General features: G+C 52.9%; 7 protein-coding genes across 7 annotated transcripts; 2 read left to right on the forward strand and 5 right to left on the reverse strand.

The window, feature by feature from the left end:
- Positions 1-4,294: 4,294 nt before the first annotated feature.
- On the forward strand, positions 4,295-4,807 carry M406DRAFT_234181 (uncharacterized protein; the record flags this gene model as incomplete). The annotated part of the gene is made up of 1 exon (XM_040915973.1): positions 4,295-4,807. A coding segment is annotated over one exon (513 nt), but the record flags the coding sequence as incomplete, so codon positions are not given.
- A 410-nt stretch (positions 4,808-5,217) lies between these two features.
- On the reverse strand, positions 5,218-7,004 carry M406DRAFT_274712 (GroES-like protein; the record flags this gene model as incomplete). Its single annotated transcript, XM_040918231.1, has 4 exons — positions 5,218-6,011; positions 6,170-6,259; positions 6,363-6,486; positions 6,724-7,004. 4 exons carry the CDS (start codon positions 7,002-7,004, stop codon positions 5,355-5,357), a joined length of 1,152 nt encoding a protein of 383 aa, XP_040778224.1. The 3' UTR covers positions 5,218-5,354.
- Positions 7,005-7,429: 425 nt separating this feature from the next.
- On the reverse strand, positions 7,430-10,293 carry M406DRAFT_288232 (uncharacterized protein; the record flags this gene model as incomplete). Its single annotated transcript, XM_040918781.1, has 2 exons — positions 7,430-9,023; positions 9,132-10,293. The coding sequence occupies 2 exons, from the start codon at positions 10,291-10,293 to the stop codon at positions 8,020-8,022; spliced, it is 2,166 nt and encodes a 721-aa protein (XP_040778225.1). The 3' UTR covers positions 7,430-8,019.
- Positions 10,294-15,373: 5,080 nt separating this feature from the next.
- Positions 15,374-16,935, reverse strand: M406DRAFT_350467 (alternate oxidase precursor; the record flags this gene model as incomplete). Its single annotated transcript, XM_040922555.1, has 4 exons — positions 16,606-16,935; positions 16,240-16,566; positions 15,864-16,091; positions 15,374-15,754 (listed from the first exon to the last, which is right to left on the reverse strand). The coding sequence occupies exons 1-4, from the start codon at positions 16,711-16,713 to the stop codon at positions 15,374-15,376; spliced, it is 1,044 nt and encodes a 347-aa protein (XP_040778226.1). The 5' UTR covers positions 16,714-16,935.
- A 966-nt stretch (positions 16,936-17,901) lies between these two features.
- Positions 17,902-18,597, reverse strand: M406DRAFT_328356 (uncharacterized protein; the record flags this gene model as incomplete). The annotated part of the gene is made up of 2 exons (XM_040920319.1): positions 17,902-17,940; positions 18,256-18,597. The coding sequence occupies 2 exons, from the start codon at positions 18,595-18,597 to the stop codon at positions 17,902-17,904; spliced, it is 381 nt and encodes a 126-aa protein (XP_040778227.1).
- Positions 18,598-21,923: 3,326 nt separating this feature from the next.
- M406DRAFT_321516 (translation initiation factor eIF3 subunit) lies at positions 21,924-22,743 on the forward strand. Its single transcript, XM_040919518.1, has one exon. It carries the CDS (start codon positions 21,940-21,942, stop codon positions 22,279-22,281), a length of 342 nt encoding a protein of 113 aa, XP_040778228.1. The 5' UTR covers positions 21,924-21,939; the 3' UTR covers positions 22,282-22,743.
- A 49-nt stretch (positions 22,744-22,792) lies between these two features.
- Positions 22,793-25,357, reverse strand: M406DRAFT_274725 (mitochondrial distribution and morphology protein family 31/32). Its single transcript, XM_040918232.1, has 2 exons — positions 24,709-25,357; positions 22,793-24,653 (listed from the first exon to the last, which is right to left on the reverse strand). Exons 1-2 carry the CDS (start codon positions 25,085-25,087, stop codon positions 23,206-23,208), a joined length of 1,827 nt encoding a protein of 608 aa, XP_040778229.1. The 5' UTR covers positions 25,088-25,357; the 3' UTR covers positions 22,793-23,205.
- Positions 25,358-25,708: the final 351 nt, after the last annotated feature.

Here is a 25,708-nt window from a genome sequence, read left to right on the forward strand (position 1 = left end):
GTGGTTGGTTTTTTTTGACGAGGGATGACAAGCCGTGTGCAGCACAACTGACCTCTTAAAATCTCTCCTCTTATGATCTTTCCTCTTTTTCTGTAATCCCCCTAATCTGGTGTCTGTCACACCTCATCCGAGCTGGTACCAAATAGGATGACTTGTCGCAGGGGGAAAATTCATGGGGTGGTTAGTAGTAGTAGTGGTAGTAGTAGTAGTAGAGAAGGTGGTGTGTTCATGTGCGTGCCATGGAAAGAAATGCAAGATGGAAGATTCGCAGTTCATGCAATGAAGACTAGATCAGACCAGACCAGCCAAGAACAAAATAATAACAGAAATGAAAAATGCGCCCAGCCTCTGACATTTGCTCAGTACAGTTGATCCTAAGCTTCAAGATGTCGAGTGTTCCCCCTCCAGAAACCCTGCACTCGTTCAAGGAAAGAGAGAGGGGCATGCAGGAAAGAATACAGTCATATATCCCTTGAAAAAAAGAAAAAAAAAAAAATTGCCCAGATATATGAAAGGGAAGGGTTGTAGCACACAGAAAAGAAACCGACTGTGTTATGCAGGGAGACCCGACGTGACCTGCTTTTGACATTAGCCTGGCTGGTGGCTTGCAGCGAGTAACAACAGAAGAAGAAAAGAGTACTACTAGTATGCCATTTGACAATGGTACACACATTGTAGAGACCCAAGTAAACAGCCGAGAATCTTAGCAGCCCATCTCACCTGCCGCCTGGGAACCTACCGAAGCTATGGGTCCCTGTCGCGGATTTGCATGGCTGGGGCAGGGTAGTACCCATAAAGTCTAGGGGGTGGGGCTATTGTGGATGCAGCCTTCCACAATGCCATTAGTGGTAGACTTTGTATTTTGGAGATAGCATTACGCATCACCAGTTGCTGCCCTCCCCCCACCAGCCCGCCCACCTTTACGCTTACCGCACCACTTGCGCACATAGCAGACAGACCCTGCTGGGTTTTTTGGGCTGTGGAGACGAACACACACACACACATTACCCCTCCCGACCTCGTCACCCGATGCAGCATTGCATACACAAGTCACTCGTGCTCGACTTGCATGGCAGATGTGCCTGATCAACTAGCACCCATACTTTACCGTTCTGGATGGGATGCTTTCTCTTTTGGTCAATCGGTCATGCTCCTCCTTTTGCCACTCAGACACACCTCTTCTCGTCTCAAGAGGGTGAGGTGGGAAGAGGGGCATGGGTGCAAACTTGTTTGAAACATACATATTGCTATGGCTGATGTGCTAGGACCTTTTTTTTTCATCTTTTTTTTTTTTTTTTTTTTTTTTTTTTTTTTTTTTTTTCAGTAACCCCATCCTGTCCTGTCGAAACAAGAGATCCGAGTCCCGCATCCCTCTTCGTCCTCCGTGACCCATCAAACCCGCCTTTGTAGCCAGCCCCAGCTTTCCCTTCCCGCGGGGGGTTTTGGCCACCATCTAATCTTACTCTGTGCTGAGCTTCAGCTCCGGGTCCCGGACGATCTTGGGCACCAAGCATGAAGAAGGGGAGAGAAAAAAAAAAGAAGGGGCAGAAATTCAAGAGCCGTCGCCGTCGGAATAGGGATACCAAAGTGGAAGGACAAGCAGGCATGCCATGACGGATTGAGCCGATCAAAATATATCTCGGGTCCCGGCTAGAAACAGAACCTGCATCAGCAGCAGGAATTCTGCCGTTGCCCCCGTTGCTTTCTGTTCCTAGAACAGAGGGACTATTGAATCAATGTTGAAGGGTAAACTGCGAACAGGGGTCTGAATCAATATATGGTCGATGAGCAATCACTACTGCGGACGTGTTGCGTTGCGTGAACAGGCGGGGACTTGTCATGGATGCCGCAATCCTCAATCAGGCCCGCCTCTCTCTGGAGATCTCTCTCTCTCTCTCTCTCTCACATATCATTGCAAGACATTCAGGGTTAAGAGTGGCACAAATTATGCTGACCACCAGACACCAATCGGAACATGTCGCAGCAAGCTTCATGTTGCCTCTTGAAACCCACAAATTTCTCCTTTCCTCACACACATTCTCTCTCTCACACACATCTTCAGGGTCCGGTTCGGTACCCGAGGTAAGGTGAAAACGGCCATGTATCCTGTTCAACAGTCATGCACTACGGACAAATTATTGACGGCACACAAACTTGCATGAGCGCGCCTGGCAAACAATCCTCCTGCAGCCACCCAGGGCCTGCGGCTTGAAAATAAGAAAAAGGTAAAAAGAACAAAACCTCGGAAGCTAGAAGCCAGCTGCATGTATGTGCAGGATCCAAAACCAGTCCAGTTCTATCCAGCTTGGGCTTGGCCCCAAATGCGGCCGGGGATTCGCTACACTACTTGTTCACCGCCAGAACCCTTTTCTCACGCCGCCCTTTGCGCCGTCGGACAGCGTACATAAAAGTAGTGTGTGCAGCAGCCAACCAGGTACTCGAAACCGACCAACGAGAATTCAAAACGGGCAGTTATAAACAAAAGACAAATATCAGTAAGAAAGAGAGAGAGGGAGAGAGATTAAGGCAGCAATAGGCCCCACCTGGCGGTTGACATGCATGACATGTAGTGATAACTGCCCGCAGCAGCTGATGAACACGTCTGTGTTGCATACATTGGCGGCCGACATCGTCGCGAGGCCATGATTCATGTCCATTTTCTTCTCCTCTCCCTTGCATGTCTTGGGCCTTTTGGAGTTTGACGATGAGAAGACGAAAAGAGAAAAAAAGAAGAAGAAAGAAAAGAGAAGAAAAGAAGAAGAAAGAAGAAAAAAAAAAGAAGAAAAAAACTCCACTGCTAGGGTTTCATGAATGCATCCATCATCACACTACACGGTGCGCAAACACACATTGTCGTCAGGCGCACGTGAGGCGCCGCTGCTGGGCTTCCTGCACAATCCATTGTAACACGTCACGATGGCCTCCATGCGGGCATGGTTAGGTTGTGTCATTCTACGACCCTTCTCGTCCAGTCGTCTGTCTGCATTGCTTCTGGGTCATTCATGGCTGGGTCAGGGTGCATTGAGCCAAAGTTTGTTCCGCGATAGTCGACATCTTGTGTCTGCATTCCCACTCCACCTCAGCTTGTCGGTCCCGTGAGAGCGCGAGAGAGGGAAGAAAAGAAGAAGACAAATAAAAGAAGAATGAGACAACGAGACTTCGAGTCGACGAGCGATTTGGGACTACTAACTCGCCCAGTAGGAGTCACTCTGGACCCTGATCAGGCAGTCCAATCAGTGCTTGCGACTGGCCCAGCTGAGCCCAGCGTACTAATTCAATTCATCGTAGTACTCATACAGTACCACACAGAGAGGCGCAGTGGTTTACCATGCCCAAATATAGCACCAGCCACCCCAGACCGCTGCAAACACCATCTCTCACACTTCTCCTGCAGCAGTAGTGAGAGTCTCCGTCTCAAGTTGGCTTTAGCTCTCCAATGTATGGCCCCCAAGACAGAAAAGAAGAAGAAAAAAAAAGGAGAGATAGAGAGAGGAGAGGAAAATAAAAATGGTCTTGTGCTTTTGTAGTGCGTCTCATGAGCAGCAGGCTCACCAAACCCGTGCCAGCGCCACGCCCGTTCTAGGGTGTCTGTTCTCAGCCCTGGAGAGCGGTTCCTTGTTTGCGTTTCTTTCTTTCAAAGAGTTCGAGTACAGCTTTGTAATACTCACTTGATATAAGCACTTGATCAACACGGGCTGATGTGCAGACGACCGTCAACTGTCTCGCAAACCCTCGTTCACCTCTTACTTATTGGACCTACCTAAGCCAGCCAGTGATTCTATTTTTTTTTTTTTTTTTTTTTTTTTTTGGCGTGATTGGCCTTCTTTTCCGCCCCTCGTTCTTCCTGGCATTAAGTAGTACGGCTGTACTTTTCGTATCTGTTGTGGCTATCTTGTTCAATATCGGCGCGTCATCATCAGCAAGGGCAGTTCAAGGCTGGAGTCAACGTTTTACAGGAGGCGCAAAACCAGGAACGACGACTTGATTGGAAACACGACATCATATCACTTTACATTCAAGACTTGTCTTTCTTCTTGCGCCCGGGACGAAAGTGGAACCCCAAAGCCTCCGGTCTTGCGGCTCCGAAGTGGGCCACGGCGCCCGAGCGAAAACGTCAAACTGCGAACTCACTTATACACACACACACACACGCACACACACGCTCCCTCTTCTTCTTTCTCGGACCTTTCAACTCTCTCCATACACATACACACACACACACACACACATACACACACACACACACACACATACACACACACACACACACACACACACCCTCATAATCATCATGCCCGCCACCTTTGACCTGACCCTCCACTTCCCCCTGCCCCCCTCCCTCCACCCCGAGCTCGTGGTCTCCAACCTCCACGCCTACGAGCCCCTCCTCCAGCCCAACCCCTACCTGCAGGGCTACCACCGCCGGCCCGTAGACCTGGACGACCTCATCGCCGACCCCTTCTTCACCGAGCACGGCACCAACATCGTCTCGTACGAGGTCCACGACCGCATCCCCGTCGTCCTCGGCCTGACCAAGGACGTCCGCTTCCCGGCCATCTTCCAGAGCTTTCCCGCAGGGGTGCGCGTCAGGGCCGACGCCGCTGCAGGCACGAGGGTGCGGAGTATCTATGAGGTGTGTCGAGGTGCTGGTGCTGGTGGTGTTGCTGGTGGTGGGGGGGCAGGAAGTGCCTGGGAGCTCGTGGAGAGGTCGCATGTCGAGTGCAGCGCGGTGCTCAAGCCTTTCATCATGAAGAGCTTTGAGGCTGCGCACCGGGATCTGTGCCAGAAGGTTCTTGATAATATCGTGGGGCGCACGCAGAAGGATCTCCCGCCGTTGCCGGACGAGGCGAGGGGAGGAGGGGGTTATCATGCTTGACATGGCTAGGTTTTTCTTCTTCCTATGTTTTTCTTTTCCCTTTATTCACTTCAGGTTTTTCCTTCTTCTTATTTATTTATTTTTCATACTGTCGCTGGCTGGCTGGCTTGGGTAGGGAGTGAGGGAAAAGAGGAACAGGCTTTTCTTTCCCTTTTCTTTTATGGTGTTCGGGCGTCTTCTTTGTGAGAACGAGGGTTCTTACAGCGGGTTGAAATGGGTGCCCTTCTTGGTGGGCCAACATACAGGCCAGCCCCTTCTCAAGAGATCTTGATGATCCGCAACGATCATGTAGGAATAATGATTTAGTTTCCATTTGTGTATATGTATATATATATATATATACATATATCAATGCACTTGTGACTGTATAATAAACTTCTTTCCTTCTGTTCATCGCCCCGCCCCGCCTCACCTCTCAAGCAGTACCTTCTCACCCTCTCCTCCCACTGCTCCAGTCCTCACAAACAACAACTTCTCATCATCCTTCTAAAAAAGTATACACCAGCTTCGTAGCACTCACCTTCCCGGCCTTCAGCTCCTCCAACCCAAGCCTCACCCCTTCCAGCCCCTTCCCCAGCCGGTTCGTCTCCACCCGCCCAGCCTTCACTCTCCCCTCGGCCAGCAGGCCCGCCGTCAGATCCCAAAACTTCTTACCAAACTCCCAGTCCTCCCTGCTCGCCTCCAACTTGAATTTCCCCCGCGTGAACTCCTCCCCAAACACGCTGTACCCTATCGTCAACCCAATCTCCCACTGAACGTCCGGGTACAAAGCCTGCACCGCGTCCTTGTCGACGGGCAGGATCACGCCGTACCGCATCTTCTTCGGCGGCGACGACGACGACGACGATGACGACGACGACCCTGCTCCTCCTGCGCCCGCCGCCAGTGCGATGAGGCGTGTCGAGTCAGGGGTCACCAGGCAGTCCCACGCCAGGGCGAGGGGCTTCGAGCTGCGAGAAGACGACGCAGCCAGGTCGGCGCGGATGCGATCGGCGAGGGTGGCTGGGTCGATGTGGTAGTCGTAGACGTAGTCTGCGCCGAGGGACCGGAGGTAATCGAAGTTGTGTGGGGACGAGGTCGCCAGCACGATTGCGTTGGAGAGTTTGGCAAACTGGATTCCGAGGACGCCCATCATCTGTTGGAGGTGAAAAGAGGAAGAGGAGCATGTCAGTTTTTGGTTCAGTCATGTTACGACCGTTTTTGGGGGGCCATGAGATCCTGTTCTGCTTCTTTTTGATTCTTGAGAAATGAAGAGGAGAGGGGATGGAGTGCAAAGGGAGAGGCTTGACTCACTGTGCTGCCACCGTTGATGAGCAGCGGGAAGGGCTCTGAGGACGGCTGGTTGGGCAATGGCAGCTTGAGGTTCTGGTAGAGACCTTGGCCCTGATGAGAAGATACGCTTGTCAGTGTGGAGGAACTTGGGAGTGATGACAGACGAGACGAGAGAAAAAAAAAGGGGGGGGGGCGTTGGCATAGAGAAACGTACAACAGTCGTCACACCGACACCCAACGTCGCAGCCTCCTCAAAGCTGAGGTTGTCCGGAATCTTCAGCGTCACCGGATCGACTGGCGAGAGGACATATTCGCCAAAAGCGCCGTGCTCCAAGTCTCTTCTGTTTTTTTTGTTCGTGTCCATGTCAGTCACGTATCAGACCAGTACTTGAGTTTCATCCCGCCCCCCGCCCCTTTCCTTTCCATATAATATCATCATCATCCATCCCTCCCTCTCCAGAGTCTACCACCTTCTTCTTCTTGCTCCTCCTACCTTCCTCCAGTGTAAAAAGAAATTCTCTACAAAAGACAAAAAAAGCAAAAGAAGAAGATTAAAAAAAAAAAAAACCACTCACCCGGCAAAAGCCAGCCCACAGATCCGATCCCCAACAACATACTTGGTCACTCCCTCCCCAACCTCCTCCACCACGCCGGCAAAATCACACCCAAACTTCTTGCCCACCACGCTCCCATCCTCGTTGTACAAGGCCCTCAAGTCCGCTGGGTTCAGGGCCACCGCCTTGGTGCGCACCAGCACGTAGCCCTCGCGCACGGATCGCGGGACCGGCAGGTCCTGGATCGTGGACTCGCCTACGCCCGTGGTGACTAGGGCTTTGTAGGTGGTGGTGGAGGTCATGGTTGAGAGAACGATTGGGGCGTGGCTTAGGTGATTTTGGGGGGGGGGGGGGTTGGTTTGGTTAATAGTGATTTTGCTAAGTGATTCTTTCAACACCAATGGGAAACGCGCCAAAATGATTACTTGGGTATCATCAGCTGTCAGAATGCTAAAGGGCATATGTGTACATCAGTGTTTCATGACAAGACAAAAGAACGAGAAGACCATTATTAATATAATTCATTGACAATTTCCATGAAGACGGGGCGGCCTAAATGTAGACGCCGCAGCAGACCAGCTTACAAATCGACATTCACCCCCCTCATGCACATTCGCTCTCTTCGGCTTTCAATGATCGCGCAATAGCACCTCGTATGCGCAAACCCAGATAGGGGATCCGGTTGGGGCCAAGGTCGAACCACTGGAGAGTCCACAAATTCATGCATCGACTTGGAAGGGGTTGAGTTTGGTTGGTCTATTGACACAAGAGGCTCGACATCCAAGACTAACAACACAAGCACACAACTTCAACATCCACACCCATTGATGCCTGCCTACCATGGTAGCAGAGACAGAAAGGCCAATATGTAATGAAAGTGAAAAGAAGACAAAAGAAAGAAGAAGAAAAAGCAAGAAAAATGGGAAGAACCCTGAAAAGACAAATATTGGTATCTAAAAAGCGTGAGGAAGATTAAATCCAAAAATGGTCTATAATCCAAAGTGATAAAAGAAAACAACAACCTGGGTCTCATGTGAAGAAGAAGAAAGAAAGAAAAACCCCCCAAGAAACCAACACAGCCCCAGGAAACAAAAAGGCAGCCGGACCCGCCGCCCGCGCGCCTCTGAAGATAGGTGCACCAATGAATCACAAGGGAGCTGACCTCGTGTATAAAACAGTTCTGCAACGCCGACCCCTCGCGCTCCCCTTCCACCCCAATCATCAAGGAAAGGATACACCACGAAGCTCCTCGAGTTCTGAAAGAGGCGGTATTAACTGATCAAGGATCAGACCAGACAACCCGAAGATTGGAGGGTCTCAGCCTCGCCTCGGTCCCGAAGCATAATCACTGGCATAGCCCATCTCGCCAAAGCCTTCGCCCATGCCGCCGGGACCGAAGCCGGTACCAGGGCCCGAGACGTAGCCAGCATCGTCGTCCTCACCAAGGTCTGACGCATCGAAGCTGGACCGGCCCGAGATCTCGTCCTCGAGGCCGCTGCCATCGCCCTGCATGCTCGGCGCGGCCCAGTCCATGTTGGCGAGGGCAGGATACTGCGCCAGCAGCGCCTGAGGCAGCATATAGCCACCAGGAGCCTGGAAGCCTCCGCCGTTGTCCATGCCTGGCGGCGCCATGAGCCCACCCATCGCCATCTGTTGATGCTGCGCAGCGGCTGCCTGCTGCTGCTGCTGCTGTGCGATGCGCTGCTCGCCCCACTGGCGCTGTCTCTCCAGCATCTCCTCGTCCAGGAGCGGCTTGATGCAGATCCTGCCGGCTTCCGACCTAAAGTGCCGTCCGAGGGCATCAGCGCGGGCAAATCTCCGGCCGCAGCCCCACTGGCCCCCAGCCTTGAGGTCGCCCTTGCACACAAACTTCTTCTCGCCCGAGTGGAGGCCCTCGTGGCGCTTGCGATCGTGCTGCCGGGCAAAGGCCTTGCCGCAGACAGTGCACACAAACGGCCGCTCGTCCGTGTGCGTACGCAGATGAGAGCGCAGGTTGTAGGCACGTGTGAAGCGCTTAGGGCACAGGCTGCACTGGAAGGTCGCCGGGTGCTTCTGCACCCGCTTGGGGCCTGATGCTTCGCCTGGCTCTGGTTCGGCAAGGCGCAGGGCCAGCACGTTGTTCGGCACCGCCGACGTGGACTGGCGTCTCCTGTTGGGCGAGGCAGACTGCTGCCGTTCCAGCGGTGACAACGACCGGGATGCGTCTCCCCTGCCCGGCGACAGATCGGCACCGAGATGAGGCGATAGGGAGCTGGCAGATGACCGCTGACTCAACGAACTGTTGGTGTAGGGATCAGTAACGGCCCGCTGCCGACGGCGACCTAGATGATCTGAATTAGTATGCGCAGCAAAGAGGAAAGAAGGGGGGAGGGGGGGGGGCAGCAAGCAGAGTGTGGAGGAGGAAGGGGGAGGAGGAGGAGGAGGCATACCCCTATCAGGCGGTGTGAGGGCATCAGTATCAACCAATGGGGACCTGTCAAAGTTGTTCCGCACAGGAGGGGCCTGGACGATGTTGATGGTGGGCGCAAGCGGATAGTTCTGTGATGCCTCGGTCGCCTGTGGCAGGGTCGGGAAGGCCTCAGCGGCTTGCATGCCATAGGGCTGAGGAGGACCGTTCACATAGCCGTTGCTGGCCAAGGTGTAGCTCTGCTGCTGGTTCATGTCTGGCGCCTGCTGGGGAAGGATGCGTGGTGAGATGGCAGGACTGTGAGATGGGCTGCGGGCCTGGTCCGAGATGGTGAAGCTACCAATGCCGTGTAGCTCCTGGATTACGGACGGGTCTTGGGGTCGCTGCATGGGCGAGCGATTTGGATCGACGTGATCAAAGCTGTCACTGACACCGAGGTTGGGCGAGGACACGCCCACGGACGAGACCTCTGAGTACTCGGAGGGGCTTCTCCGGTGCGTTCGGAACTGGTTCCAGTCCTGGCCAGGCAGCAGGGCAGCCTCTGGGCCGAGCGACACGTTCCTACTGTGCCCTTGTCCTGGGGAGGGCACAAACTGGCCCTGGTTGAAGGAAGGGGAGTGGTGACCAGACTGTGGTTCCAGGTTCAACATGTGCGGAGGTGTGGGTTGGTGAGGAGAGGCCTGCGCCATATTGTTATTATCCGGGCTGCCAATGGATTGGCTCAGACCTGGGTCGCCGGCAAACAACGGCCCGTTCAGCTGCTCCTCGCCTGTACTTGAGGGAGGAAAGATGGTGAAGTCGTTGCCAAAATCCACCTGCTGCTGCTGCTGCTGCTGCTGCTGCTGCTGCTGTTGTTGCTGCTGTTGGTCAAAGGCAGCAAGGTCATCCAGCCCACTCGGCGGGCCGTAGTTTGCAAAAGACGTATCTCCTTGGAAAGCCTGGGTCTGCTGAGGATCTAAGAAATTATTGGCAACGCCAGGGTTGAAGGCAGAGAAGTCGGAGGCCCCTGTGAACTGTTGAGATGACGAGGAGTCTATATCAATGCCTAAGCCGATATTGGAGGTTTCGGCTGGATCAAACGGCCGGGCAGGGGAAGGCGAGTGGCTGTTCGTTATATGGGGATGCTGTTGGTGGTGGTGACCGGTAGCAGAAGGGGAACGGCCCCGGTTCTGAGACGGGTCCATGGTATAGTGTATGTACTTGTACTCCAGGGGGAGACGGGTCCCCGACAAGGCAGGAGGACTGGAGCCCTGTGTGACCTTTTACTAAGAGTGAAGTGTGTAAGTTAGTGTGGGTACTGGGTTGAGAGAGAGAGGTGTGTGTGTATGAGTGCAAGTTGTGTGTGTGTGTGTGTGTGTGTGTGTGTGTGTGTGTGTGTCTTGGTTGGTGTTTCCGAGATTAGAACAGCCAGGTAATGGGACGAGGCAGTTTTTCTCGAGTCAGCGCGGCAGACTTGAGCAGCGTGGCGGAGCACAAGGGTGTGTGAGTGAGAGACGTTGAGGCTGTGCCGAGTCGATGCACTGCACCGCGCCGCACGCACCAAGACTGCAGCGCAGAGCTGACAGCCCAAAACCCACTAGGGACTGGGGTTGGCCTAGGAACTGGGTCCTATCAGGTGCTACCACCCTCGCTGTGATGAGACAGGCTCTCGGTGTCAAGTCATGTTAGGGGGGGGGGGGGGGAAAGAGACGTACTGTAGCGGTAAGGTTTGTCGTCGTATGGTCCAACCTGACGTAGGCATGCAAGAGCAGGCGACTGGGATCGTAGGTTGGTGCCTGGATGTCTTGTGGTTGTGCGTCCAGTAAGGCTTGAAGAGTGGGTGGTGATGATTGTCTCTGGCGCACGTCGTCCCTCGAGGCACATACAAGCTCTCGTACTTGTTCTCCTCAGGGGGTGTACGCACACAGTGGTCAGTGTATGCCAGCCTGGCAACTTTTTTTTTTTTTTTTGAGAACCCTCGACCGTGGGTTGGATGAAGAAGGACTTCAGCAGCTTCACTTTTTCTTGTTTCTTGTTTCCCCTTCTTTTTTCGTCTTCTTTTCCCCCGGTGTATTCTCTCCCCTTACTTTGTTCTCTCGAGCTTGAAGAGGGTTTTGGAGGAGCCAACAGGGAATCTATTGTGTCGCTAATAGCACACACAAATTTTTGTAGTTCCTGCTATCTGTAATTGCTGACGTTGCTGGTGTTGTTCTTGTTGTTTGTTATTCTCGCCGTCGCTGTCACTGTCGATGTCGGCCGGTGGCTCTCAGCGAGGATTTGCGAACCCGCGGCGCAGAATGCGGATCTGTCTACTCGACGGTCAGGATCGGCTGGCTCTGCTATGTGCGCTGCCCATGTGGCTTCCCTCTTTCTCTCCCCAGAAATATAGCACCTTGAAGGAATCGCCAGGACTCGAGGCATCAACGGCTCGACGATTCGAGATGCCGCCCGAGTCCGGCCCCCCTTCATGGTCCTATATGATCCACCCCACCCACGCAGTCTGGGGTTGGGAGGAGGCAGTGCACACGCGACTATGACGAACAAACCCGTCTGCGCCCACCAGAGATACGTTTACTAACCTTGCTTGCCTTCTTCCCCCCTTGCTCTATGTATTTTTTTTCTTCTCCCTTTCTCAATCAGGCTATTAACAACAAAAGCCCTTCTTTTCCCTCTTTGCAAGTATTGGTTTGTTGGCGACTGCGAAAGAGTGAGGCGCACGGCACTACTCGTCGTTCTGCGATTCGGGCTCGTGCTCGTATTTGGCCTGACCTAGCTGGGGTTGGGCCTGACTCGACTCGGACGCGGGGCGCTCGCAGGTTCGTCGTAGCAGCGAGGCGTTGTGAATTGGAATTCACGATGCTGCGCCGCTCGCAAGCTTCTTTTTCGTCGCTGACGGTGTCGTCCAAGAAACAGATAGGATCGCAGCGCGTCGGCGACAGTCGATTTGGTCGAGTGCGCGCGATTGGAGTGGGTGGGTTACAAGGTCGAGCTGGGCCGCAGTGGGCGCTTAGCTGGGACGGCGAAGATGGGAATCTGAGACGAGGCAGAGCCAGAGGACGGGAGTCAAGGTCGGAGGAGAAGGGTGTGCGACAAGTATCAATGTATCGCGCGATGCGGCAGCCCAACGTTGGACAGTGTATTCGTATGTTGTGCGATCCGGTCAGGTAGAAGGTAGTAGTAGACTTGTCTTGTCTGGTTCGTGTCGTAAGGCTGGCCTGGTGTCGGGTCAGAATCAAGCCTCGCTCTGGTGTGAACGGGACCTTGTAGAGCTGAGGCCACCCTCTGGCTGGAACGGGCGCGTGGGTGGAGTTACGAGCGAAGTAAAGTAGTTGATGCTCAAGCATACGGCAGACCAGGCCAAACAGCCCACCCCCTGTCCCCCGGTAAACCCCCAGGGGCCTGCCAAGCACAGGGCACTTCCACTGACAGGGGACCTAAGTATGGTACTGGGAAGGCTCAAGAACCCCTCCCCGCCGAAAATCACCCCTCCAAGGAATGACTAACCCATCATGGGACCTGGGAGACAGGACCAGAAAACGGGACCAAGGAACTGGGAGATTGCGACAGAGATGCTTGGCTCATGCTCAGATTCCGCACTGTACGCTCTGGGCTTTAGCTCTGTTTTCTATACAGTCTCTGAGTACAGTGCCCTTTCAAAGGTTACGCCCGGCCAGATCGGCTACGATCCGACAACCGGATGACTCGAGATGGATGAATTCGGCCATTTTAAATTATTCTCTCAAGCCAACCTCCAATAATGTTTTACACTCTAGCCCATCCCGTCAAGATGGAATCATGGAGACTGGATTAGGGTTCAGATGGCAGATGGGGAAAAGGGAAGGAAGGGAAGGAAGAGAAATAATGATAATAAAAAAGAAAAGGAAGGGAAACAGGAATGATTGGTTCTTTTGCTGTCATCTGTCTGATAACCCAATTTATCCCAAGAACCCACTCTTGCCCAACTCCTCGAAACAGCTTCCGGCTTCCAGCGGGACATCCACTGATGGAGTGAGTTCCTGGTGGATGATCTGCCTCGTCGTCTTCTTCTTCTTCTTCGAGACTGCTTGACTCAGGGAAATACGACCTCGGAAGACAAGATGCTGAGACAAGCCCCACCTGCAAAGGACGCCCGGGATGGGACCTCTCCCAGAAACCCCCCCAAGCACAGCAAAGTAGACTGAAACGGACAAAGCAAAAAATAAAAACATCAGTATGAACTTTTAATGCTTACGCATGTGTTGCCCTGCTGTGGTGACATTCAGCGTCAATTTCCAACTAGCGAGCCGCTTTTTAAGTCGGTGAAGATCATGGCTGTGTATGGTAGTTCAGATGTTTGGATGCATGGTAAGGGAAGGGAATGGGAAAGGGGAAGAAGAGGACGAAGAAAATACTGGAGTTTGAGGCTGAGCAACCATGCGCCCACCTGCACCTGCACCTGCACCTGCACCCTGCTGCCGCTGCTGCTGCTGTACCCTAAGCCTATAATATATCTCTATTAACCAAAAGGCTGTCAAGATCTAACAGGAGGTAGCTCAGATTCATCCTGTCTTGTCAATATTTGGCAGCCCTGCCTCCGAACTGGAAAACTGAGACATGCAGAAAGCCTTAATCAGGCTTGTCCTGCCGGGCCAAAATTCTAATGGTGTGTGCTGCTGCTGTGTTACAGTAAGCGGTGACTACAAGGCGGAATGTTACTGTAAGTATGTAAGCTATCTTGAGACTCGTGTGGAAATACAACACAAATACCCCCCTCCTCCCTAGTGGAAGGGTCTTGGAAGTTGCAAACCACTTTAACCCAGCTTGTATGCAGCAGGCGTTTCCTTCAAATTGCTGTTCATACTTGTCACGGAGTGACAGCAGACATATCGTACACAACAGTGATTAGATCATCAGATCAGGAAACTTAAAAAAAAATTAATCCCCACAGGCTTAAATGCAAGAATGACAGCCCGCCTCCATACAACACAACACGCAGCAGCATGGATCCTTCCATCTTCCATCTGTCCCCCCCCCCCTTCCGCCATGTGTTCGATCGTAGGTTTTATTTTGCGCAATTCTTAGCTCCAACTCTAAACTCTTTTTTTCTCGCTTCTGGGCGCTTGGACAATAACTTCTAACTTTTCACATACCACATTGCATGTACAAAGTATCAGCAGGGAGACAACGTGCAAGGGGCCCTGCATATTGCTGGTTGCATTCCGGCACCTCGAGGATGTGTGTATTCACCAATGACAGACTCGTTGTGTAGACTAAGGCCCCCTTTCACAATCTCTCAAGATGTTCCACACCCATAACACATGCCCTCTCACCTGGAAACAATTACGAGCAGCTCTCCTCTCTCTCTCTTTCTCTCTCCTTCAGCAGCAGCCTATTCAGGCTCCCGAGGATCTGCACGTCATCTTCTGTCGATCCCTCACACTGCCACGCCGCCCTTTTCTTCTTCTTCCTCTTTACTCTTTCTGTACCCTACCTCCTATTACTGGGGCTCCTCTTCACCCTTCCATACACACAAGTACCACAAGTAGGCTCGACCACAAATGGCGCCTCTCGCCCCGGGGGGGTCTCCAAGGGTGAGGTGAGCACTGCCTTCTCTTAAGCGCCCACTTTCTGCCGAATAGGAAGGAGACAAAAAGGCTGCTGCTGAGGATTCCCACACACACGAGAAACGCACCGGGGGGGGGGGGAGAAAGTAAGAGGAGTGGCCCTTTTCCACCGGCAACCAGGATGCAGCCAGCCGCTGCAGGTCAGATGCCTAGGGCTGACTTAGGCCGTTTTTTCTTCTTTCCTATCCCTTTTCACCCCGTTATTATTTGCTTGAGTCTTCTAGAAAGTTTTAGGAAGGACTCACAGCAAGGGAAGGAATCGGCAGTGCTTATTGTTCCACTATGAATATGGAAGAGGGTGGGTTATGGGGTGTGGCTTCTAGTTGGGATGCGAAACCCCTCATCATCCATCGGTCGTCCTCTGGTGCAGTAGAGAGCGAGAGAGAAATTGTGTGTGTGTGTGTGTGTGTGTGTGTGTGTCTGTGTGGAAATGTCTCTGACTGACCATGCTGACTGCAGGCTGATGTTCACGCCTGTACTTACTATACAGAGCTCGTTCTCAAAAGAGTGATGATGGGTTGGCGGAAAAGAAGGAAGAGTGCAATTGACACGGTAGTGCATGACCATTCTGCTGCATGCAATCTATTATCGTGGGTATCCAAGAGTAGAGAATTCTTCCATCTACGTAACCAAAACGTCATTCGATTCACAGTCCTCCTCCTCATTTCCCCCCAGCCTTCACTCACAACACCTCCTCCCTCTCCCAACCTTTAGGGTTGGTCATGGGCGATAGCTTCTGCCCGTCCCTGTACTGGCTGACAAAAGGATTTGGGTCCTCCTTCTGGTCGAGGTTGCCGAGCGTGTGGTTCACGCCACGGTGGCCAGCCTCGTCGGCGCGAATGTACAGGATCAGATCCTTCATGGTGCGGTGGCCCTCGGGCATCTTCCAGTACGAGACGGCAATGTCGGGCACCTCAAACTTGGGGTCGGTCCACTTGGGGAGGTGGCCGCCGTCCAGCTCGTGGATGGCGCGCGTGTACGTGTGGACGGCTTCTTCCTCGAGGTAGCCCACAAAGCGGTGGCAGATCTTGGGGCTGATGAGGTAGGAGAGGAACATGGCGTTCTGTGTTGGTTGGACAGTGGGTGTTAGCGAGTGCTGTTGAGTTGTATAGAGAGCAAGAGTTGGAGAGAGAGAGAGAGAGAAAAAGATAAAAAGAGGAGGATCTTCTTACAAAGTACACACCCTGTGCGCCCAGGATGAGAAACTTCATGAACCAGCCCGGTTCACACATCTTCATAAAGGTGAGCAGGTGCATGCGCTCATTGTAGGACTCCTCGAGCAGGGTCTCGATCCAGCCATTGTCCCGCTTCAGGGCCCGCAGAGACCGCAGGTGCCTGAGCATGCCGGCCACCATGCCCGGCACGCCCGCGATGGACTCGAGAAAAATGAATCGGACGAGCTGCGATGATTCAATAATTTCTTGTTAGCCTTGATGACTTCTTCTTTTTCATCACTCCGCCTTGTTTCCTTTTTTTTTTTTCTCCTTTTTCCCCGAGAGAGAGAGAGAGAGAAAAGAGAGCCAGGAATACAGAGAGGGAGAAACTTACCCATTGCTGCTCCGTCAAAGCCCTGTCAGCCACCACCGCCGTCGTCGGCCGCTTCTTATCCGTCTTTTGGTCCTTGGACATGCCCGTGGCCTTGTCCATGCACCACCTCGACGTCCTGATCAGAGCCCAGGCCAGCTTGTCGCCCCAGGTCACGGGCTTGCGGTGGCCCGGGACGACAGCCAGCATCTCGGCCTCGGTATAGCCATGGTGAGGCCAGGCGGGCGGGGTGGTACGGATCCGGGTGGTCTCCTTGGCCGGGAAGAAGTCACGGAGGCGGTTGGCAGGTGTTGTGGAGAAGGACCGGCGGGAGGAAGAAGAAGAAGAAGACTTTGGGGCGGTTGTAGCAGATGTGAGCCGTATTCCTACGAGGGATGAGGAGCAGCTCGAGGTCGAGAGGAGGGGAGCCACGGCCCTGCTGAGCTGGGTGGCTTGTTTGGGCGAGCAGAGCTTGTTGTTGACCCGTGGTGCGAACATTGGTTGCTGTTGTTATTGTTGTTGTTGTTGGTGGTGGTGGTGTTGCTGATGTTGATGATGTTTGGTTGTCTACTGTATATGCGTGTATATATTATAGTCTCTTATTCCTGTTGAGTGTACATGAAGAAGCAAGTCATGACCAAGACATGGCTACAGAAGTCCGACTTGTCCCAGGGAGCCACAAGGCTATTATTATTTTCTCTCCCTCGTAACTTTTAACAAACCAAACCCTGTCATTCAACCTCACCTCGCTGAGTTCCAGGCAGTCATCCAAAAAAAAAAAAAAAAGGGGGGGGCTTTGGTTGGGTCTGCTGCGGGCACACTCGGAGCAACTTTGGATGCAGATGCTGACGGACGACACGGGCCGCTCATGGTCACGAATACAATCCGGCTCCGTCGCGTCGAAAATCTCAAAAAGAGAAAGAACAAGTGAATAAACCATTTGTGGAGCACCCTTTTTAAATCCAGAAAAGAAAGAGAAAAAAAGAAATCGTCAGACTGCTGGATCATAGCACTGTAGTTCTTTTAGCAGTGGCGCTGTTAGGGGGCGCGGTGCAGCATGCCTTCAGCCTCGCGTCCATACAGCACAACTCATGGTATCACTTTTAACACTTCCCCACCCAGGCAGTACATACTCTTGATGAATTTTCCTATTCCCCTCTCCTACTATCATTATTCCTTCTATGTAGTAACGCTCAGCATCTTTTCACTACGTTGTTAGCATTTACGTATGGAAAGTAGGGCTGACTTTGGTCCGGGGTTTCTGCATTGCATGGTATGCACTGCTTAGGTGGAGAAGTGATAAAATTAGACCCCGGAGTTAGAACCCGGAGGGTTTGTACATCTTTCGCATCTACACACGACCAGAGCAGAGGCCGCATGACCTCAAGATTACGAAATCGACGAGAGAATATCGGGATATGATATGGGTCTCTCTTGTCTCTGACACAGACCAACCAAAAAACTCTGCAAGGTCAGCTGAACGAGGTTTTTTGGTAAGCTGGAAAATGGGATTTGCTGGAGTCAAGAACGGGGGCTGTTTTCGGGGGGCTTCGGGTGCTGCTACAGTGGGATCCGGGGCGTTTTCGCTAGGGGGCGGCTGGCCAATCGTGTTACACTGATTTTCGAGCTTAGTGGGGAGGCGAGCGATTGGGGGCCAGTGTAGAGAGGCCTGACTTGCTGATAACCTCAAGGCATGATTTTGAAAGGCACCGAGACGTGGTCATTCTGTTTTAAACAAATAAAATAAAATAAAATAAAAACAAAAACAATAACAATAACAATAAAACCTGCTTCCTCGCTGAACTCAAAAAGAGTCGAGTTTTATATGCTATTCGCCACTCATCCAGTATACACTTGATCCTAATCCCCCCTTCCTCCCCCAACCGACGTGATGCATCATCTCTTTCAGAGAACCACGATACCTTCCACATATTTTCCCAAGCGATAATCATCCCCTCAAAACAATTAAACCGTCCTCTTTCCCCTCAACCCAAGCGGATTCCCCGGCGTCGACATCCTCTGGCCCCTTGCCCCACTCACATCCTTGACACTGTTCCCAAAATCCCCGACCCGTCCCCCCGCCGCCCGCCCGCCCCCGTCCACATACCGCCCCACGGCGCCGACCTGCCTCCCCGCCGCCCCTGTGTAGCTCTCGACCTGCCGTCCTAGGGCCTGCGCGTACGTGTTGGTCGTCTTGTTGGCCGTCTTGCCCGATCCGCTGATGCTCCGGCCCAGGCTGTCGACCCGCCCGCCTGCTGCCCGCGCCGCGCCCTGCACTGCTTTCCCGTTGGCGTTGACGGAATTCCCTGTCGTGTCGCCTACTGCGCCGATGCCCTCACGGACTCGGCGCTGGACGTACGGGATGAGGCCTTCGTTGGGCATTGTGGGATGTTGTAGCAAGAGGCGGAGGAGGGTGGGCTCTTTTTTTCTTCTTGCGTGATGGATAGATAGGTTGGGTGGATACAATGTTTCTTTTTGTATTTGCTTAATGATGGGGAATCTTGGATTTTGTTTGGACTACATAGATGCAGATACTGGAGGAGGTCCAGAGAAGAGTTGTTGCAGGGCTGCTGCTGTCGCGCAAGGTAAGGTAAAGTATAGGACAACCCAAGCCACAGCAGGGCGAGGCTGCTATGTCAGAGTGTGCGTGGCGAAAATAAGCAGGGTTTGTGGAGGTGATGACGTGCCATCCTTTACCTTTCCCTCCCCCCTTCCCCCTTGCATCGTCCTCAGTCGGGCGCCCAAAACACGCCATGTAACCAAACCAAACTCCCCTCACATTACATATCTAGCCCCTCAACAGCCTGAGACCCGGATTCTTATACTAGCCCAGGGGCCAGCAGGGACGACAGCAAAAGCAACTGCGAGTTATGAATCAACCCCCCTTTTTCACTCCCTCCCTCACCCGCAGCCAGGCCAAGAGGATGCACTGCTGAATTGAACGAAACTCTTCACTGGCACCGCCATAAGTTAAAGTGAACTGCACTGCATCAACGGGGCGAGATCCTCGAGCAAGCTAGATGAGCACAGCGCAGTTTACTCAACATGCAAAGCCTGCCATGCTCTTCGGCTTTCAAGAAAAATACTGCTTCTGGTCAACCTGGCTGCACAATCAGCTACTTATGAATACTACATCTTCCACATGGTCCCGTACATCTCTTCTGTCACTGGATAATGTACAAATGCTGCTTCTCCTGGCAAATGCTCGTCGACTTCCGCGAACAGCTTGCACGACCTGAATAAATAACTCTCTCTCACACAACTCTATGGAGAACCCAGCCGCATGCTAATGACGAATGTCCAAGTATATCTTAGTCAATGCCCCCAGGGCCACGCCAGCATGACAGTGCCTGTGATGGTCATCGATATGTGAACGACGGCATATAGCCCAGATGGCGAGGCATGTACCACCACACGCCTTGTCACCGAATAATATCGTGATTAAATATTTTAGAAATAGAGGTCCAGATAACCTCGAACTGCCTGTCGGGCGTACCTGTCAGCTATCATGCAAGAAGAAACCAAGAGGGAAAAAAAGAGGAAAAAGAAAAGGAAACACTGCGTGGCTCACGAACCTTCACAACGAGTTCCAAGCCCAGGATATCATCATCTTCATTATGTCCCCTTCTTCTACACCACCGCATCCTCCGACACGTGGTTCGCGCAGCAGCTCACAATCCGGTACAGCAGAGCCGTGCCAATGACGGTCCCGAAGATGAAGATGTACATGAAAAAGGCCCAGTCCAGCTCGAGCAGGGTTGGCTGGAAGGGGAAGCTGTTGAACACCTGCGCGGCAGCCATGCTGATAGAATCGGTAGTATGCGAGAGGAGGCGGACTTTTGCGTACTGAATTGTGCGGACCTGAAGCAAAAAAAGAAAGAGAAAAAAAAAAAAAAAAAAAAAAAAAAAAAAGAGGATCAATGATGAATGCTGCGAAGAAAAACTGCCCAGCAGCCTCGAGCCGAGTAATGAATGACTGAGAAGAGTGCGGATTGCTTGTGTACTGTGTGTGTGTGTGTAACGAGGGAAGGGAAATAAGAACAGAGATGTGAAAACGAAGAGTGGATTTATTGAGTGGAGGATAGATTGGCGAACGCACGCGTAAACAAGAACACCTTCGGCTGACCCACCTTCATCGGATTTTGCGGGGAGAAAATATGACAGGTGCCACCTTGGCAGATGGGATGAGATCAAAAAGATAAAAGGCAGAGAACATTGGGCTGTCTTGGTGCCATGCGTGGCGGTTGTTGGACCAGACGGCGATCATGCCGAGAGTGTCACACTATGGCCGGGAACTTTGGACCGCGGGGAAAAACGAACCCTCCTTCTCAAATTTCAATGACTCCCCCAACAGATGCGGAGAAACACTCAGAAAGAATAACCCAGAACAATCGAAGCCTCGCCTTGAGTTTCTGCCTAAGGGAAGATCTGAGGTACAGAACCAGTAATGATCATGCAAGCCCAGACCTGGTGTCCCTCAGTCGAGAAGGAGCTTGCGATAAATGTGGCTGATGCGAGGACGCTCGGCCTGTGGCTAGTAAGAGCGCACTGTCTGTGGCTTCCGCCTCTTGAGCTAAGCCCCTCCAAAATTGAACCCCTCTGCCCCTCCATCGCTTTAGGTAGCCAACCCCTGTTAAGTCACTTGAGTCACCCGTCATCTTAGGTCAATTCTTGGGCATTTGATCCCCGCGCCTAATACGGATCGTGGTCTTTTTTTTCTTGTTTGTGCCCGACTTTCTTTACATATTCAGTACAATCGCCCAACCCTTGACATTGTTCCCTTCCAACTTTCTCGAACGCATTTGCGTCCCTGTCTTTCTCTTTCTTCTTCCTCACGATACTTAGAAAGACTTCTTGTTATCGAAATTCCTGCATTCTGTCATCATGGGAAAGTGGGGTAAGTTGCTCGAAAGCCCTCATCGGACTCTCATGTCGAGCAGTTCCGTCGTCCCGTGCATCAAGGCGATGCGCATAGAACCTAGTGCGCCTCCCGAGAGATAAAAAGACAGATCTTTCGCCATCTCAGCCAGAAAGATTTGTCTGTTTCTTCTCGCTGGGTCGCGAGCGCCTCGTCGCAGAGATGCCAAGGGACGATGGATCGGACCTCGACGGTGGAAGCCCTGTGCTCTACTATCCACCTGCTCGAACGCTGAACTGACAGCCGCTCCCCTGCAGACGACGAAGAAGCTGATTCCAGCTCCCCTGCTGAGGAGACTGTCGCCGCCGGCCGTCGCAAGTTTGACGACGAAGAAGATGACGATGAGGTGAGGCTCGACACCCCGCAGCTAAGACTGCCCGATCACAACAGCCCAGGCCCTCGCTGACGTCCTCTCTCTGTCTCTCTCCTTTTAGGTTCTGGACTCCTGGGATGCCGCCGAAGATTCGGAAGTAGAACGCGAGAAGGCAAAGAAGGCCGCCGAGGCCAAGGCCAAGGCCGAAGCGGAGGCCAAAGCCAACAAGAAGTCCAAGACCCAGCGCATGGCCGAGCGGATCGCCGAGCGCCAACGGCTCAAGGAGGAGGGCGACTCCGACTCCGACTCGGACGAGACTGAGGCGGACAAGCGTGCCCGTCTGGCAGCTGCACAGAAGGAAGCAGATCTGAAGCACGCCGAGGATCTGTTCGGCGGCGACGTCGGTTCCGTCCCCTCGGGCCGCAAGGCCACCATCAAGGGTTCCGTGGTCCCTGACCCCAACAACCCAGAGAACCTCATCGACCTGTCCTCCATGCCGCTGTTTGACCCCAAGACCAAGTCTCAGTTCGAGACCCTGCGCGAGGTCATCGCCCCCATCATCGCCGGCAACTCCAAGAAGCCCCAGTACGCCCTCTTCATGGTCGAGTTCGTCAAGGCTCTGTCCAAGGAGATGCAGTCCGACCAGATCAAGAAGGTCGCCAGCGCCCTGACCACGCTCAGCAACGAGAGGATGAAGGAGGAGAAGGCCAACGCGGGCGGCGGCAAGAAGACAAAGGCGGCCAAGACCAAGACCACGCTTGCCATCGCCCGGCCCTCAGTCACCGACACCACCGCCTATGACGAGGAAACTTTTGGCGATGACGATTTCATGTGAAAAGATTGACCCCAAGACTGCACATGGAGTCTTTCTTGCCGTCCCCGCAAACTATCTCCCGCGCGGTATTTGGTTTAGGGAGACCCAAGCTTCTGGGTCAACGCTTGACCCAGACCACCCGCCCTTGATCAAGCCACTAGGCCTCGCTCAGACCTTGCCAACAGTAGCGTTCACTACAGCCATACTTCCATATCATTCATGCCTGCAGTGGTGTGAGCGGCGAGGCGGAGCCGAGGGAGGGAAGGCGGCGAGAATGGACGGATATTCCTGTTTTGCGGATGGTTTCCCTCCCGAGAAAGCAACAAAACTAATTGGGGGAACAAGTATTAGACAAATTTGCGAGGTTATCAATTTTTTATCATGCAAAGACGGCAGAATGACATAGAGAGAGACCCGGCACTTACGTCCGGACAAGGATAGCTACCCCAATGATACGAATGCAAGTGCTTTGCAGGTCTCGACAAGTTAAGCCATATCGAATGAATAAAAAAGAGACTACTGGGTTGTGCGTGAGGTGAAATCGTTTCGTCATTTCCATCTGCCTGATCGAATGTACCATTTGGTTTTTTTAATGCACCACCCCTAACCCAAAATTGGAACCGCCATCGTCAGGGTATCACAAGCCTTTCCTTTCTGTGCCACCACTGACTCGGGACAAAAACGCCCAAAAGAAACAAAAAGGTGTGCCTTCATCGAGTGTTTCCGATTCCAGAACGCCGTGCCTGCCGTACCGTATTGTGCCGCACGCTGTGTATGTGGTGACATGTCGCAAATTGCAAAGCGGAGATGTTTACCTTTCCCGCATTCATCGTTCCCTCTCTCTCTCTCTCTTTTTGTTTCTTCTTTCCCTTTCTGTTATATCGAGTTCTCTGCCACCTATCCTCTCGAGTTCTGTAGTCGACACCGATGTCTTTACCATGCCCTCTAGGTAATGAGATCTCCCGCTACACCGACGAGCAGTGCCTGCAGCGCCACGCTGACAGCCCAAAATCCCACCTTCTTCAGCCTCTTGACTCTCGAATGCTGATCCTCCACGTCCCTCGCAAAAGCAGAGTAGACTTCGGCCGACATGTCATCCATGAGCCCACAGTCAAAAGTGGTCCAGCTTCCGTCGAAATCGCTTGCCCGCTTCACGATACGGCAGCTGATGGGAATGTATGTATGCTTCGAGTTGATATATGCGACAATGGGCCGAACCAGATTCTGATTGACATAGGAGATGTCGGGTGTGGCGGAAAACATAGGTACGCTGGCGCGCACGTCATTCAGGTGGATCCGAAGGTCCATTACCAGGTAGCGAGGAGGCTCGTCTGGAGTATTCTGTTGCGCCGAGGCATCGGGCGGACTATCGGGATGTTCGCTGAGAGAGTCATCGACGGCAACATGAAGATGCCCACTGGTTGGACTCGAGAGCTCGTTGTTGATGGCAAAGTCGTTACGCTCCCTCCCGAGATCCTTGTCCAGGATACGAAGGTATCGGTTGCTGGTGACTGTTTCCTCCATCTTGTCGTAAAAGTCGCTCATGACCTTGCCAATGCTCTCATCAGGCTCTGCAGGGAACATGACGTCCGCTACAATGTCGACGTTACCCTCATAGATCCAGCCAAATGTGCCCTCCACACCACGGTTCAGGTGGTCTATCTTGAGACCATCAATACGCAACCGGCTGAACTTCTTCCAGGCGCTGGGCTCGCCAAGGTTCTCTGCAAGATACTTCTCATCACCAGCAATGGTACCGTGGACCTGCTTGGGATGGATGGTAAACAGCGAGCCATCAAAGGATCCCGACATGTGGGATGCTGATAGAAAGTCGTAAAAAAGCCACTGCTTTCGCAGTTGTGGCAGCTCGCAGCTGTAGATGCTGACCGAGAATGGGCGGAACCCGCCTGGTTGATGAACAGTCACCAATAGATCCTCGAGCTTGAAGTGCTCAATCTCGAAATCACCCGGCTGGTACTCGTGCCGATAGGATAATGGGTCCTTCTTCTCTCCTGACCAGTGGACAGATGTCCGGTCCACAATGCCACGGACTCCCTTGACCTCGACGTCTTTGAGAAGACCGGTACTATTCCACCACTTGCTGAAGGAGAGCGTGACATTCACTTCGCTGATCGTGACGTCGAATTGTGTATAGTTCCCATCATCCACTGTAGCTTGTGGGTCCGAGCTGGTGACAGCCGCAGCCGCAGCAGCAGCATCTGTGGGCGAGCCCTTGGAAACAGAAGATTTTGTCTGACCAGGCCGTCTTGACACAAAGACATTCCGGAAGGTAATGACACCGTCACCCCATTTCGGCACAATGGCAGATTCGAAGACGACTGTGACGCCAGCTGCCTTGGTAAGATAATCTCCGATCTTTTGCGCGAGAGTTTCTGGGTGAACACGGTCAACATATTGTAGGATGGGAATGATGAGTGAGATACGTACCCTGGGCAAAAACTGTGTTTACCATGAGGATCAGGAGGGAGACAAATGTCGTCGTCCCAACAAGGATCCAGACGAAGTGCCCGAAGAGAATCCACGACAGGAAAGCGCCCCACTCGTCAGCATTGAATGGGCGCGTGCTTCGGATTGAGAACCATTTGAAGCGAACTTTGAGCCTCTGCCAGAATCCATTTGCTGCCGCCAAAAGCTCCTCCTTGGTCGGTCGATGCGGCATCTTCGGGAGGTGTGGTAAGTGTAAATATTTTGACATGGAGTCCGTCAGACTGTCATGTCCATGTTCACTATTCTTGTGGGCTGCCTCGGTTTCCTTATTTCGCGGTTCAGACTGTGTTCGGGAGGTTGGGTTCTGCTGCACACCCATTGTAGCCTTTTCCTCGTCGCCTGTCGGCTTCGTATTCACCAGACGTCTCTGTTGTTTCCCGGCTAGGCTGGCCGTGTTGTGCTGATGGCGTACCCATGCTTGCCTTGCCAGCCGGCTGATTGTCCCAGCTCTTGAACTGCTCCCTGGTACGGCTGATTCAACAGCTGAATTGCAGTTGGTCGCGATCGTCTGCGAGGCCGGGCCCGAGGTGTCAATTCCGAGCAGGAGCAGGCCGCCAGAGCACTGCCGGCGGACATTGTACTGAGATATGAGTCGGAACTGTGGGAACACTGAAGATTTGAACGTGAATAGGCGTTGCGCTGGTGGTCTTGCGAATGAGCGTCCTATGCCTTCCCAGGCAAAAGTCCAAGCAATCCGCCCGAACTTTGTCGAGCTGCTAGACATGTTGCTGCTTCGGGCAAGCGGCTTTCATGATGAAGCGACGAGCGAGCGCATTTCGGAGATTTGAGCTGGTGTCGAAGAGCGAAACAGTAGTATGAGTGAGATGAGAGGACAGAGAAAGCGCCAGAAGAAAAGCCTGGCTCTAGATCGGGGTCAAAAGCTGATGCTGATGTTTGGAAAAGAGCAGGCTGGTAGTTCGAGATCCTCTTGAATCAGGAA

This window comes from Cryphonectria parasitica (assembly GCF_011745365.1).
Source record: "Cryphonectria parasitica EP155 unplaced genomic scaffold M406scaffold_3, whole genome shotgun sequence".
Taxonomy (NCBI): domain Eukaryota; kingdom Fungi; phylum Ascomycota; class Sordariomycetes; order Diaporthales; family Cryphonectriaceae; genus Cryphonectria; species Cryphonectria parasitica.

Excerpts from the sequence above, each read along its gene's own strand:
- M406DRAFT_274725 (XM_040918232.1), bottom strand. The coding sequence starts at position 25,087 with ATGGGTGTGCAGCAGAACCCAACCTCCCGAACACAGTCTGAACCGCGA. Across the intron at positions 24,654-24,708 it reads AAACACAGTTTTTGCCCAGG|AAACTCTCGCGCAAAAGATC; the intron begins GTACGTATCTCA and ends GTGTTCACCCAG.
- M406DRAFT_321516 (XM_040919518.1), top strand. The coding sequence starts at position 21,940 with ATGCCGCTGTTTGACCCCAAGACCAAGTCTCAGTTCGAGACCCTGCGC.